General features: G+C 46.0%; 1 protein-coding gene and 1 long non-coding RNA gene across 2 annotated transcripts in view; both read right to left on the bottom strand.

Moving 5' to 3' along the window:
• Positions 1–10689, bottom strand: part of LOC144103496 (beta-mannosidase-like) — a 52281-nt gene extending 41592 nt beyond the window's left edge. The window contains exons 1-3 of the mRNA XM_077636197.1: positions 10382–10689; positions 4829–4899; positions 3429–3616 (exon numbers count right to left, since the gene is read on the bottom strand). Of these exons, the coding sequence (XP_077492323.1) occupies positions 3429–3616; positions 4829–4899; positions 10382–10590 (468 nt within the window). The 5' untranslated portion in view covers positions 10591–10689. The remainder of the gene's footprint in view (positions 1–3428; positions 3617–4828; positions 4900–10381) is intronic.
• A 982-nt stretch (positions 10690–11671) lies between these two features.
• LOC144104990 (uncharacterized) lies at positions 11672–15165 on the bottom strand. Its single transcript, XR_013308679.1, has 3 exons — positions 15080–15165; positions 11910–12056; positions 11672–11814 (listed from the first exon to the last, which is right to left on the bottom strand). It is a non-coding gene; the product is annotated as an uncharacterized LOC144104990 (long non-coding RNA).
• Between the last annotated feature and the right edge of the window lie 281 nt (positions 15166–15446).

The raw sequence follows: 15446 nt of genomic DNA, 5'->3' as shown, positions 1-15446 counted from the left end.
GGACATGCCGCGCAAAAGAGCAATATTTATCTTTAGGAAAATCATTAGTCCGACATCATGGAGATTATCTTGTTTGAAACTATTCAACAATTTAACCATAAATTTACATGCCACACTTCGCTCAAATAATTGCCAGAACATGCAGACGTCCACATAACGAGAATAGCGAAATGTGAGCGAGTTAAGATGGCGGCTGATCGTGAGCCCATGACTGTTCTAAATTATTAAAAAATTGCGTCGTCTAGGCACCTTCGAGAGGCTGCCAACTCCTGCCGGAAATAGCCTAACCATCTTGCCAGAATCGAGTGAGATTCCGTGGGGGCATTCGGCCGCAGCTACAGCTACTTCGCTACGGCTTACTGTGGACTCCATTCGCAGCATTTTCTTTCTACTGTCGAGGTTGCAAATACTCGCCGTTATTTCAACGCTAACACCTGAGTTCCAAGGATGCATTGATTGCTCTGAAATCTTTTGCCAGCATTTACTCCTTTTCGTCTGGATTCGTGGCACACAGTTTTCTCAAGCATTTCATCCCGGAACAAGCCGCGCACCGGGCAGGGAGAAAGCGTGTACTCCTTCGAAACCAGCGAGGGGAGGGGAGGTCACCTCTGCACTCATGCTTGAACTCAGCACCTCTGTTCAAGCGGGGCCGGGGGGGGGGGGGGAGGCTTAAATAATAAGCCATTGCTTTCAAGGGTGCTGGCGCTGACGAGCGTATGTTCCATCGAGGCTATCATCTTCTTTTTCTAATACTTCTATTATGGTTTTCCATGTCCACAAGCACAATGCTAGGACGGAAAACCACAGCCTTGTCGAATTGCCCCCCCCCCCCCCCCCATTACTTTTATTTACTTCCTTTTCAAGGGGCTTCCACCAAAGCACAAATATGCTCGATAACACTATTCTTCTTCGACACCATTTATTTCTTCACTTCTTACATTAAGCCATCCTGGATAACATTGATAGCCTCTTCTCGCACTTACGCGTTCATGTAAGCTGCGCTCGCTCTGCATATATAATGTACACGTTTTACGCTCACAACAAAATAGGTGTTGTGTGTATGTGAGGACTATATGCGGCTATCATTGCCCTTTTGCTCACAGAAGAAAGCGGAAACACCGAAAAGCGCGAATTTATATGGTAAATGGGTGTGTTCGTTAAACACCTACTCAAACCCACCCACTGCAGTTAACATTAGTCTAAACTGAAGATGCCAAGCATCACTAAACAACTTTGAGCTGCCTGAACAGTACCTTCGCTGGTAATGCATCAAGTCGGATAGACGAATGGGACAGCGTCGGCTTCCTACTAGCACTTTACCTCCCTTTCCTCCTCACCTAGGTTAATGAAATGCAGTCTAGTTTCCCGCCGAAATTTTAGCACAAACATGTAATAAAAGAAGGCACAAGCGCATCGAAAAAGCTTATTAGAGGCTTCAGTATACTTCCACAGCTATAAATGCCGAAGAAAGGAACGAGAAAGACCGATGACTACATTCCAGCGAGGTATCATCACCATAAATAAATTTAAAAAACGGATGAGCCCATCATTAGAAACAAACGCCCTGGTATCGTAGCTCCAGTTACTGACCTGACTGTTGAACTATTTGGGATGGTTATGGACGAAAAAGAAAATTGGAGGGAATACTTATGCTCCACCCTAACGGTATGACGCGATAGCGCAGTGGGTCAATTCTCATATAGGCCAGAGGTCATTCTTCACTTTACATTCATGCAGTATTCCTGGGAGTCATACCTCTCCTGGCGCAGTGGTGTAGCTGTTATGCGACGCGCCACTTCCCGGCAATGGCAGGTGCTCCCGGCGGTGGACCTTGAGCGAACCAAATTGCTCTTCCCGAGTGATCAATAATTACCTAACTGCTATCTGCACCGGCGGACAGTTTGCACACTATCCGGTGGCCAGCTTGTAAATGACGCCACAGTGTCACGCGTGACCCAGATGGCCCACCTGCCTCCCAGGTTGCTCTATGGCGACCACCTGCCAGAGCCATGCCGTCATTTTCGCTCACAACCCCGACTACGGGTTTTCTGGACAACCGGGCCTTTAACGCTACCGCGTTAATATTCAAGTGTCCCATACTACTCAGTCCCATACTTTCCGGATCGTTCCCGCTTCTCTTAGAATCACATTCTTAGCCGGTCGCAAGGGCGAGGGCACGTGCTTACACAATTAAAGCAGCCCCCTGCGCATACCTTCCAACATCAGCACGCTCTCAAGTGATAATTTCAAATTGGTTTATCGGTTATGGGGGTTTAACGTCTTCAAACGACTAAGGCTATGAGGGACGCCGCAGTAAACGGATCCGGAAACTCAGACCGCCTGTGGTTCTTTAACGTGCAGCTGACATCGCATACCACACGGGCCTCTAGAATGTTGGCTCAAAAAAAAAAACCGACCGCTGCGGCTGGGATATAATTCGTGTCCTTCGGGTCAGCAGCCGAGTGCCATAACCACTGAGCCACCGCGCCGGCATAATTTCAAATTTGCTTACATCTTTATAAACATGACGAGCACGACTCAAACATGGGATTTCATAATTCTGTCTAGTTATATGACGGGCATGAAAGAAGGATTTACCAACAGGAATTTGCTCTGTTCAATCATTCATCTGTGGGTAGTGTGTAATTATCGCAGAAAAATTTAGCAACAGCTTCTAGCTTTCAAAATTGCGCCATAATTAACGTTTATTCCGAGCTACCTTTTCCCCATTCATTGTCTTCATTGCAGATGGCCCTCTTTTCGGCAAAATTTTAAAATTTTCTCTCGTGTTTCTCCATAGTCGTAGTTATGCACTACAAAGCGTTGCATTATGGAAGCCACCTAGCTTCGCATAGACGACAAATCAAATAGCGTGCTTTTCAAAGCCTTTAACCACACGTTACCTGTGTCAGTATACGTCTAAGCTAGATGTTGAGAAATATAAAGGGACAGAGACTAATGCCGGTTGCACAAGGTACTACCAAGGCGTGGATGAAGTTACGCCTGTCCTCTTTGTTTCTTCTATGCACTCGTAATGCTCCTGTCGACGGGAACCATAACTGTGTTTAGCAACCGCTTCACAGATCAGCGAGAGCCTTTCAAAGCAAAATGCGCTGTTGCGTGAACACAAATAGCGTGGAAGAAAAAGTGGCACGACCCATTACGCATTCATTTGTGCTTCATGCTCACTGTTTTCCGGAAGTGCCCATAGGCACTATAGTGTCAGGGGACGCATAGAGGTTGCTGCTTCTACGTAGAAGCACTGCAACCTGTTTCATTTCTAATTCCGTCGCTCTTGGTTGCAGAAGAAGCTGAAAGGTGCCGGAAAAGCAGCGATGCCAGCAGTGGCGCGCGGTGTACATCACTTTTTTCGCGGAAAAAGATTACTTGCATAATAAATTAACAGAATGCAACACAGCAATGCTTACACTAGGCACGGTGATGAGTAGTCCTAGCTTGCCCTTTAGTCCATCGTGCGGCTTAAATAAAACCACTTCCATGTCCAAGAAAGCGTCGTCCAATGTAACCCAAACATTGCCGTTCCGCGCCTCGCGAGTCGATGATTTGTAGTGGAGGGTAATGTTCAATACCCATTTGGTAGTTCCGTTTTGCTGTTCTGAAAACACGACGTGCCAGAATATTAAGGGCTTAAATACAGCGAAGGACCGAACAGAGCTATTCAGGCACTCGCCATTGCATTTCAGACACCTCGAAGGAGAATGTGCACCTTTGATCAAAGCTCTGCAAACCACTCTGCTCACTACCGGAACTCGTTATAGGGGGTATTCACGGGATGTAATGGGAGCTATTTTTTTTTTTTTTGCCCGCGGTGGCGATTGAGTAGTGACGGCTGGAGTAGGAAGCGATAACGTCATTAGACGCGCACGTGACCTTTCGCAATGATTCCCGGAACCTGGAATGGTGTTGCGGGAATGGTCTTAGCGGTCACCCTTATAAGATCCTACTAACTAACTACGGTGCAAAACCTAGAAGCAAATATGGCTCCCTCTATATTTTTATTTATGCCACGTCTTCCACGGGCGCAGTACGCTGCAGTTATGCCGCGATAAGGTTTCCCGTAATCGCTCGAGTCTCCTGCAGTTCTTGTCAAAAGCATGTGGATGCCATCCTGACCTGCCAAGGTTACGTTGGCAGTCAATTTACGATGAATCTTCTCTCCTGGAAACCTAGCGGTTATCAATGCTTTAGTTCAGCCATGCCTTCGTGGCAGAAAATGCGCTGCCTGCACTTGAGCACATAAAAATTTCATGTTATATGCCATTTGCTCCATATACTGGTTAGTTCAGAATTGAGGAAGGAATATAGAGAATGTACTGTTGGAATTGTGCATGCGGAAAGAGTTTTATGCACTACTGCAACAAAAATAGGGCTAGCGACTTGTGGGAACAAGCTTAGGGGCCCCAATTAGCGCATCTGCCGAGGTGCCGCGAAGACTGTGCTAGAATAATATGTGTGCAGCGGTGGCTACGTTCTCCTTGATGTCTTGAGGAGAGAGAACGAATTGCCTTTATAATACACATTCACTATTTGTGGCTAGTAAATGCTTTGTGGAACGGAAATTTCCCAGCATTCTGCCCAACACAGCCGTCAAAATCTACTAAAGGGTTTCCTGGATTTTGTTACGCTCATTATTGTGGGCATAACTCAGCCAGGTATATTCATGAAACTCGCGCTTCGGTAGCAACACTCTTAAAGAACCCGCAATATCAGGGCTATTTTGCATAGAAAAATTAAGATAATTAAAAAAAATTCGGCAGTACTCGGTTTGTGATTTTTAAGCAATCCTATAAAGCGAAAACGAGCTTACGTGTCGGAATCGTTCCCACGACGATGTCCCGGATGACAACACCATTGTACGCCTCCAGTCCAATGGACTTCCTGTAAAAAATTAAGAAGGCATAATTAGCTCTTTAATTATTGGCTCACTTACAAACAGCATGTCTGGCTATGACGAAGAATTGCCGGTAAAAGGACATGGCTAGGGATAGCTTATTTAGGGACAGGGGACAAATGCTGGTAACAAAACAGTGATCAAGTTAAGTGTGTCAATGGCGATATAAAGCAGTTTGGAGACGGTGACGATATTATTCAACTGGCCGACATGAATTGCAACATCGAGGAACGAGATAGATACACGGATTGTAACGGGATGTTAATGCTAGACTTCTGTGAGCGGCATAACTTAGTTATTGTAAATAGAGAAACTAAATATGAGGGACAAATCACGTGGGAATTCTATAACAGGCAGACGATAATTGAATACTGCCTAATGTCGCAGGGTGTCAATACCAAGCTCGCATAATGAAAAAAATGTCGAAGACGGGAATTCGGTCTGGAAAGTAATCATAAGCGTAATAGTTTGCAGTTGGGAGTCGTATCCTCCACAACGGCTGAAAGTGTTGCTATTGAGGCGGCTTTACGGAAGTTAGGGTGTTGTCCGGCTCAACCTGTTGTCATCCTAACTGATTCAAAATCTGCCCTTCAGAGGTTATAGCGCAGATTCCCTACTGACGCCTTGTATCTAAGCTCTCTGCGCTTGGTGCAGAATCTGCACAGCAGAGGCTTTACTCTACATTTCCAGTGGGTGCCGTCTCACATAGGAGTCAACGGTAATGAGGTGGCAGACAGTCTCGCCCATAAAGCTCTCTCAAGGATTCCATAAATAAAGTACCTCAAGATGGGAAAAGTCTCTGCAGGAAAACGGTGCTCGATCACTTCGGTACCCCGTGGAGTGCGTCCCACAAGCTATGTGTGACCAAGGGACTGAGAAGATCTCAGGCGACCCTTCTACATCGAATTCGCACGGCCTCTGCTCGTGTGTATGGAGTGTGGCACTACAATGGCCTATTTTCTACTGTGACTGAATATGTGCATAGATGGTGACTTCTGGAGTGGACTGTGATGTGAACTGTGTGGATTGATTGTGTGCATAGATGGTGACTGCGGGAGAGAATGTGTGCTATTATAAGAGACTGTGCGCTTAGCGGGGTAGGTGCGGCATTGTTAATATCGAAGAGACGCTGCGGTGGAGCAATTGCCGGCAGATAAAGCAAGGCTAACCCCACCTGTAGCATTCAACACCTCAACCTCAACCTCAGTCGTGATGAAAAGAGAAATGCATAGAAGTTAAAATCAGAAGACAAAATTAAACGACGAACAAATAGCGCGAATAGCAGTCCGCATAGAGGATGTAATAGGGAAACGCCCATGGAAAAGTGGGATAATAACGAGAACTACTCATTGGCAAAAAAATAAAACAAGTAAAGGGGTGAACCTCTCGAGAAGAAAGACGAAGCCAGAAAACTCGTAGAATAAGGAAATTAGGGAGGCCATCGAACAACGACAGGTGGCTTCAACAGAAAACAGAGAAGCAAAGAGGGCGCAGTTATCTCAAGAGTGAATGGGCTAAAAATGAGAATCGTATCGACAAAAAAAAAACCGCAAATGCTTGTCCTCGTCCAGGCTAAAATAAAGCTGTCCACTATTCCCGGCCGCGGCGAACGCATTTTCGGTGCAGACGAAACGCTAGAGGCCCGTGTACTGTGCGATGTCAGTGCACGTTCAAGAACCAGGGATGGTCGAAACTTCCGCAGCCCTTCATTGCAAGGCGTCCCTCATAGCCTGAGTCCTTTGGGGCTTTAAACCCCCATAAAAAGAAAAATTGGTCGCCGAGCAACTTACAAAGAACACACACTATCCTTCCCCAAGAACCACCTCGTCAAGCAATGGCCTCGCAAGTCACAAACCACGCTCTCCACTCGGCTGCTGTTATGTACGGGAAGAAAGTGCGCTGGGAACCACAAAATGGATGCCTTCGACTCACGGTGCCCTGTCGTGGCGAAACACAGTCCCCACTGATACTAACGGTCGAAACGAAAGATACGGCAGACCATGCGTTGCGGTTGGCACAAAAGTGCAAGTCAATATGTTATGTCTTTCGTAGTTATCTCACCTGATGTTGAGTATACAAGCGGTGTTGTGCATGCCACTTTTTTGTCTTTCTTGTTTCCTGTTTTCCTGCTTTAGGCCAGCATGAGTAAGGCCGGAGCCTTACACTTAGCTCTGTATATTTGTAACCTTTCCTCGTCTAAAAGGTGACTCCTAGCTGGATGGAAGTTTTTGGCGTATGTGTCTCTTGTTTTAGCAGTCTTTAGAACGCAACTGTTAAGTTCCCGTTCTCTAGGTGTGGCGTTCTATTGCCTCTGAGAGCATCACATGGAAAGAACACAGGAGGACGGCGTGAAAATGAAGCAAAAACTTCCCAATTCGGCCCTGTTACACCGGAAAACTAAATAATTCGAACAGCCCCTACGGCCCCGTGAAGCTCATGCACTGCGCAATCAAAAACTCTCGTTAATTAGATTATTAGATTGAATTTAGTCACATTTCAGGTAATTGGGAGTGCGGAACAGCTCTCAAGTGCTTAGTGTGATGGCATTTGCGCCCCTTAGGCAGCCGCTATCGGCCACCGCGTGCGCGGAGGGGGAGAGGGGTGCCGGTTCCGCTCACTGACAGAGCAGCTGTGCAAGTCCTCCGCCGCTGGCGCTGTGTCAAAGTTCAAAGGTTGAGGCTGCACACATACCTCGGGTTTTTCAGCTTTGCTAGTGAAGCAGTGCTTTTCCACTATAAGAAGAGCATCCCCCCCCCCCCCGCCAGCGCGCACTCCCAAATTCATCCCTTCCCTCACGGCGCAGTTCAGGTGTCCGCCGAGAAGTGAGAGAGCTACAGCGCCATTTCGTCCTCTCAAAAACTACTTTTCTATGCGCCCCCAATATGATCACATTGATTAAAAAAGGAGACAAGAGAACAACGACAACAAATTAAAATAAAATACGTGAAAAGGCGGTCTTGGATGTCGCGGACGCTATGATGACGCGGTACATGCAGCCGCTGCACTGGTCGCAAGCATAAATGAAAGAATGCGGCGTAAGGGAAGAGATAAAGGAAAGACTGAGAGAAGAAAGGAAGAAAGAGGTGCCGTAGTGGAGGGCTCCGGAACCATAGATAATAGTTAGATTTTCCCAACTTCGCCATGCTGGTCAAGAAGTGCTGAAGTGTGGTATCCACGCTGCCTCTGTTTTGTGCATAAACTACTTGGTGAGGTTTCGGTGTGTACTATGTCAACTCTGACTTGATGCGTAGGCCAGCATCCGTGTGCCTTCTCCGCTAGAGCCCAACAGTGTTAAATAGGGTTCGAGTGCACAAGCGATCAGTACGCTGCTTGGAGGTCGGGCCGCCAAATGATGTCTGTTCACGAAAATAGGAGACTCAACCTAATTCTGCTGTAAAATCAGTACGCTTCATATGACGCACAATGCGTAGAATTAGCTGTTAGCATTCCAGCACGCTGAGGAACACGTGTTTCTTCGGTAACTGAGTTAATTGAGCTCTGCGGCGTTAAGCACAAAGCGGAGCAACAGGAAGCGAGAAGCCTTAATACGCTGACAATGGTACGCGCTTTTACCTGAAAAAGAGAACATGTCGGACATGTTGATGCCCGACATTCTTGTACAAAAATTTTGATTATTGGAAAATTGGAAAGTAGTCTTAGGTAAATCATGAAGGTAGGGTTCCATTCTTCCAATATGCAGAAAATCTTTCATTTAAAGCTTTTCCATTCCTCGCATCGAGGGTGCCATAGAAAACCAAAGGGGAAATTGAAATTGAAAATTGGTTGTTGGGGAAAGGAAATGATGTAGTGTCTGTCTCACATCTCAGCGGACACCTGAACCGCGGCGTAAGGGAAGAGATGAATGAGGGACTGAGAGAAGAAACGAAGAAAGAGGTGTCGTAGTGGAGAACTCCGGAATAGTTGGGAACACCTGGGGATCTTTAACGCTTTCGAGGATAACAAAAGCACTAACAGGGAAAAAATGCAAGCCTGCATACGGGAGATCCGCGGATATATTCATTGTCATAGTTAAATCTTAAAAAAAGAAGAAAAAAAGTCTGTTCATACACAGTTTCCTGATCAAAAATGCTTTTGTCAAGAATTGTTGGGTGAGCCAAGTCTTTTCCCCATAAGTCCCTCCCCAACCACCCTAATAAGAAGAACCATATATAATCCTCGGCAAGGATGAACGCTACAGGGAACCGAAGTTCAAGTTTAGTCGAGCGACAGCAGCGCCGCGCTCTCCGCTAGCGTTGGCTCTTTGCAGCGTTGAACGTGCGCAAGGCCGTCACGCCGCGTGGCGCTGGCTGACCACCTTGGTGTGTTGCTCGTGCTTTCGCTGTTCGTCTTGCGCTCGCGCTTTTTGCAGCTGTGGTGTTGGTGGAAAATATTTTAGTGAGCAACCCTTCTCAAGACGGCAACCACTAGAGGTATGTTTGTAGAACGCGCTGTAATTTATTCCTGAGCTTAGCAGAACTTAGACTAGTGGCTTTGAATCTTCCAGAGTTTCTGATGTCAGCTCGCTTCGCAACTCCACAGAACTCCCGTAAGCTACTAACTGATTCCACGTTCACTCTTTTAAGCTTCCATTTTAAGGCGCTTTCCTGGTTACTTTCATATCATTCAGCAATGTTTCCAATTTTAGGCACAGAATTCAGATCTCAAGATGTGGATTGAGTAGTAAGCTGGGGAAAAAAATGTGTTCCAATCTCAACGTGAGCAATCAGAGGTATGCCTGCAGAGAATGTACGACCAGAAGTTGAAATACGTATAGGATTTTATGACTCCATCCACACTTGTGCTTCTTCAAAAAGCATTCTCAGCAGCCCAATTAAGATTGTTGCAGAATTTGCGGTCTTTCAGTGTGGGCGTTCTGGCTTACCACATTAAAAATTACGCGTTATGTTCTACCGCCGTCTGCGCATGCACTGCTGGAGGTGCGAATTATGTGACGACGGCTGGAGGCGGCGGCCACGGAAGACCATGAACACTGAGGCCAAGTCGGCTGTTGAACTTGACGGAGTGTGGGTGCGCGGAATTTTTTTTCGGCGCCTTCTTCAAACAATCGCCTTAAGTATCAACACACATGGAGTGAGGGACACACGCAATCCGCTGAGAGGAAGGCCACGCCACTGGTTGGCCAGGCAGCATTACTGGTTTCCGAGCGTACTGTTCACCGTAAGAACTCCTGCCGGAGAGTACTCGTATTATAGAAAAGAACAGCAAGCTTGGAGACAGAAACGAATATTATCGCAGCTCTGCAATGAGCTGCAAAATCTGATGTGCATTGTAGTGAATATGAAACGTAGTTAGAACAAAGCGAAACTTTTTCTTTCGTACTTATCCTGTATTGCGCTGCACAGTGATCATAATATGTTCTCTTTCATTATGTAGTTATATGTAGATCATGCTCAAGTATGGCATCTCCCGTTAACGACAGCAACAAGCGTGCGGTCATGGTTTGCTCACCAGATACCGGTTGAGGGAAGGGATGGTCCCCAATCCCAGCTGAAGGAGCAGGGCATCTTGCGGATTAAGTTCACGTGGCAGTGCCCCATCTGCACGTCCGGCGGGCAGAGCGGGTGAACAAGGTAGGCTTTCCCTCTTCTCTTGTGCATCCGCTTAGCGTACTTCACGGGAGACTCGCAGCGCACGGATATGGTATTTCTCCGCTGCATGCGCAAGACGCGAACTAGCTGTGTTTTCCGGTATCCTTGTAGCTTCTTTAGTGTCTAATAAGCATACTACAAACTCAAAACCAGCTTTCTACACTTCTTGGTGGATGGAGAACAAAATCCCATGCGCACGATGTTAGAGCAACACTGAAAGCAATTTCATTAAACACTTGATCTTAGTAAAATATAATAATCAGCGCCCTGCAGTGGGCCTCTTTTGCTCATTCAGAATGCGCGTATTTACTGTGGTTACATCGACTGATCACAGCAAGTACCCAGCTTTCAAAACATAGATAAAGCGAAGAAATGAAACGTAGATGTCGCTACAACAGGATGTTTCTCAAATGAAAACTCCAATAATATCAAGTATTTTTTTAATTACCTGACTCTAGACCACAGTGTCATCGACGTCACATTCGAAATCGCGAGGTTCACTATTTTTCGACACGTCATCATGGGCATCGCGAGTTTCAATCAAGTGGCACAAAAAATAAGCCAATTTCAGCGCTAAACTGCGCTGGGATATGTATATCTATTTCTTACAATAAAACGACCGTCTCTAGAGCCACAGAAAGCCCAAAAATGGGGTTGCACCAAGAGTACTAACTAGATTGAGTATTCACTATCATCATCAACCTAACTGCATCTACTGCAAAAGAAAGGCTTCCAATTTTGCGATACCCTTCCAAATTCTCGTTAATACCGGCTCATTTCTTTTTAGTAGAAAGGGCACTTCAGATACGCCTACTCTGTCTTGCAGATTGATGTGCTTTAGAGGAGGGCGACACAAATGCGTGCGCAATACATTTTCTTTTTTAAACCTTTAAAAACATGTCATCAGTGAAACTCATGAGGCTTTCAAGCAACAGCACTCTCACGTAGTTAACTGCAGACAGCCAAGAAGCAGAGTAAAATTGTCCGCAGAGGTCTCAGGTTATCTGCACATGTATTAGCCTATATGAATGCGCATGTATTCAAATAGTTTTAATTCTCAAGTAGCTCTATTATAGGGTCGGATATTGCCCTAAAGATGGCTTAGGTGTTTCTAATCATTTGCACTGTGTGCTAGAACTCTTACCTTTAAAACGGACGTGACGTCGGCTTCATACCTAACAAACATGTTGCTCGCGTTAAGAACGGAATGCTCGTTTATCAATACCATGCATACGGTGTCAATTCCGTGGGCTACTAGCATCACCTTCTCGTGTCCCAGAAGGTCTTTGGAAACTGTGTAAGAAGAAAGAACACCAATAGAAAAAATTGGGGATTGATTCGCCCAAAACGTTTTTTTCCTTTCTAAGGGAGTAAATAGCAAGACTTACCTACAAAGGCTCTATAGAACGCCCAGTCTTCTAGAGCGACCCATTCGTAATTTATGTCGTTGAAGCCGTAATACGGTTCTTTGATTACGCCACCTCTCATAAGATCCGTGTAAATTCCGCCGGGAACGACCGAACGAACTACGATCGCTGAAAAAAAAGTATGTTCAACAGAGGCAATTCAGCGCCAGGAGCGGGCAGCGGTTTCAGATTAAGCAGCAGCTTTCTTTTCCTTTTAGCTCTGGAATTGCGAATGGGCTTACTCGTTTCTGTAGTTATGATGCTGCCAAAATTGAGCTATAGTAACCAGAAAAAAAAATTTGGAGGATCGGTAACGTTGTATGACTGCAGTTCAGGCGTAACTCATGTGTGTTATGGATGTGGTAGCATGTGTGTGCAGTCAGCAGTTCTTCTGTGAGTATAGTTAACTAGAAAGATTGCAAGTAAATGTCTCTAGCGACCCAAAAATAATTCGCGTGACGGACTAACAATTGGCCCCATGGCATTGCGTGATGCAGAAGGCAAGCTCTGGGTTATGTAGGTTTCCCGGAAAAAAAGGTCAGATGATTCATGAGGTCCATGTGAAGTCATATGACTGTCCCGAAGGAAAATTCACTTATAGATAGTGGTCCCGTGACCCATAGAGCTAATCAGGCACGCTAAACGACATTGTCATCTTAGAAGTTGGGGGTCACAATCCTTGGGGACAACTGGATTTCATATGTGGAGGAGTAGGGAGGGGGGGGGGGGGAGAGGAGAGATGATGACGAAAGTTTGGAAGCTGAATAAAATATTGTCATGCGTCTTTGCACTATTCCCTAGATTAAAAAAATAAACAATGTGGAAGTCATGGAGAGCGATGCCTGTAGCACTTCCATGCATAAGTCAGTGGCGTCATCATGCCGCCAGATGAGCCATACGCAGTGCTATTCTAGCAAGGACAGCGCGCTGCGTGGGCGTATTTTTTCTCTTTCATTTAGTCATCTCCAGAAACGGGGCTGCACAAGGTTGAGGGGAAAACGGGCACAAAAAAAAATGCGCAAAGAAATTTAACGAAGGTTGACGTAACTTGAGGTAATTGAAGTTAACACGCTCATAGCGTAATGAAGCGTATCATTCACACTCGTCCGTAGTGTTCCTGTGGTAAAATCACTGATAATAGATTATGCATACCGTGTTCGGGTTTTTGGATGATAGAACAATTTCTTGCTTTCAAGCCTCCACAAGCTGAAAGAATGCCATGGACCACGAGCATGTTCAAGTAGGGGGAAGGCTCGCTGATATAGATGGCAGCGCCCAGATAAGGTAACCTATAATGCCTAGGAGGCGCTGAACTGCATTCACTGCGCGCCTAAAACAGCTGCTGTCAGCCTCTTCGGCCCCGGAGAACGCTAGAAAACATTTGTAGCGGTAAGTGTAATGCGCTCGGTGGTAACATTCCTTGCCTATATGCTCTCGACCTGGCCCAATTTGGTCACGTGCGCCACGCGTGACTTTTGACATGGCGTGGACGCTCATGCCTATAGCGACCAGCGCTTCCGAGCAGCGCTTCCGATCAGAGCTTCCGAGCAGCGCGGCAAAGTTCATAGCATGTTGCCTGCAGCCCTTCTTGGAACCAGCAGCAACGCCTGACACCTTCACGCATGGAATAGCGGCGAGTGTGAAATACTCAGCGCTGTGTGATTCGACGCATTTCGCACTTTTTTGGAGTGGCTTTTGCGCGATGCTACAAAAGCAACAAGTGGACATTGCGTGTCAGAGCATTTATGCGGGATTTGTGCTCCATAAAACCATGCTTAAGTGCTACAAAATAGATCTTAAGAACAAGAGCAGCTTTTTTACTACATCTTGCCATCATTTAAGAAGAAGTGCGCGTAGCACTGGAATGTTGCAAGAGCGAGAAGTTTCAGGATTCTAAACAACTACGGAAAGCAAATGCTACGCTTCCTTCTTCATAGCTATTTAAATAGCGTTGTATAGCTGATTATTTCGTGCATGTCTTTTGTTCCTTTTTAATTTGCTTCCATTGTTTTCTTCCCTTTTTGTCAATTTTCTTTTCGTGCTCGCATGTTCTCAATATCTAAATGTTCAGGCACTGTATATGATTTCTTGCCGTTTCAGCCTATGGCAAGAGTATGGGGCCACGGACGTCGTCAAGCCTGTGGGTTTTATTCTATGGCCATCAGTATCTGTTCGGCTGATGTTGAAATAAAGATAATTTGAACTGACTTGTCTACAGCGACAATGTCATGCTAATGGTTGGTAGTCGATGCTAGACCTCTGGAGTTGGAGGTAAACGTTAGCCCGTAATTTTCTACACCGCATTTCATTTGGGTTTCATTTAACCCTCTGCCACCGTTCGCTGTTTCCAGCGGTGTAGGACTCTGAACACGCTCGTGGGGCTACTTCTGTAAACACGTCGCACGCCCATGCCTCAGCGGTAGACCTGCACCAACGCCGACAAATTTCAGAGCCCGATTACGCGCTTTAGACGGCTGAGCAGCTATATCAGCGCACCTTCCGTCTTTCGAGAGCAGCTGTGTCGTGGTTGCGCAACCGAATCTAAAGGAACGGTTCTTTACCGTAGTTATGTCCCACGTCGTAACCGAAACTTCTCTAATTTAGGCTCAAAATACCTATTTCTGGCCCTTTTACAGGCAGCAGCTCGAAAACATCTTTAAATTGGCAATGAATGCGATAATTTCAGTTACATGAATTCAATGAAACTACGAAAACAACCCTTTTAGGAAAATTTCACAACCTCAGATTCCGTGAGATAGGGATGATTCCCCGAATAGAACATCACTGCGTCACCCGGCCGCAGTGGATGCAGTCACAGGGTGTCTAACGACGGCGCTGTAACAAAGCAGGCTGCGTCTGCGATTGGATTTTAGCTTGGACACACAGTGTCGCTTCAATTAAGATTCACATCATGGCGAAATAAAAGGAAAACGAAATGAAACGCTACGAAATACGGCCTGCGGTTAAACGCTTGCAGGATAGGTGTCCCTCGTCGGTGCAAACGACCGCGCTCTGGGATTTCTTGGGATTTGAGATTGAATAGAAAAAACACAAGGTTCATTTTTGCCTAGTGCTTATACAAGCCGTAGCGTACGTTTATGATAAGACGCTCGTACTCGGACCTCACAGGTCGCAAAAGCAAACGGACTTACATCTGTTGCTGTTGGTCACCTTCCACTGGCCGTCGAGGGAAAACTCGGCGAATGCCTTCACAAGACATGCGTGGGCATACAAGAAGCCAATACGGAGGATGAGGTTTCCCCTCATTTGCAATGTTTCTTCCGAGGCATGGCCAAGCAGCAAGCACTTCATCTTCTCGTTTCCCTAACTTCTTCTTCTTCTTCTCCTCAAGTAATATGGCACATACCCACGTGGGGGGGATTGGCCAAGGTATAGGGTAGAATGCCAATGAAGCATTTGCGCGGGGAAGGAAACGTCATAAGACTGAATCAAGATAAAAAAAAATTGGGAAAAATAAAATGAATTCAAGAGGTATGAGTCATCCGGAATAGAATCAAT

Source organism: Amblyomma americanum, chromosome 9 (genome assembly GCF_052857255.1).
Source record: "Amblyomma americanum isolate KBUSLIRL-KWMA chromosome 9, ASM5285725v1, whole genome shotgun sequence".
NCBI lineage: Eukaryota > Metazoa > Arthropoda > Arachnida > Ixodida > Ixodidae > Amblyomma > Amblyomma americanum.
Note: the sequence above shows the minus strand (reverse complement) of the source record. Positions and strands in the feature narration are given on the sequence as shown.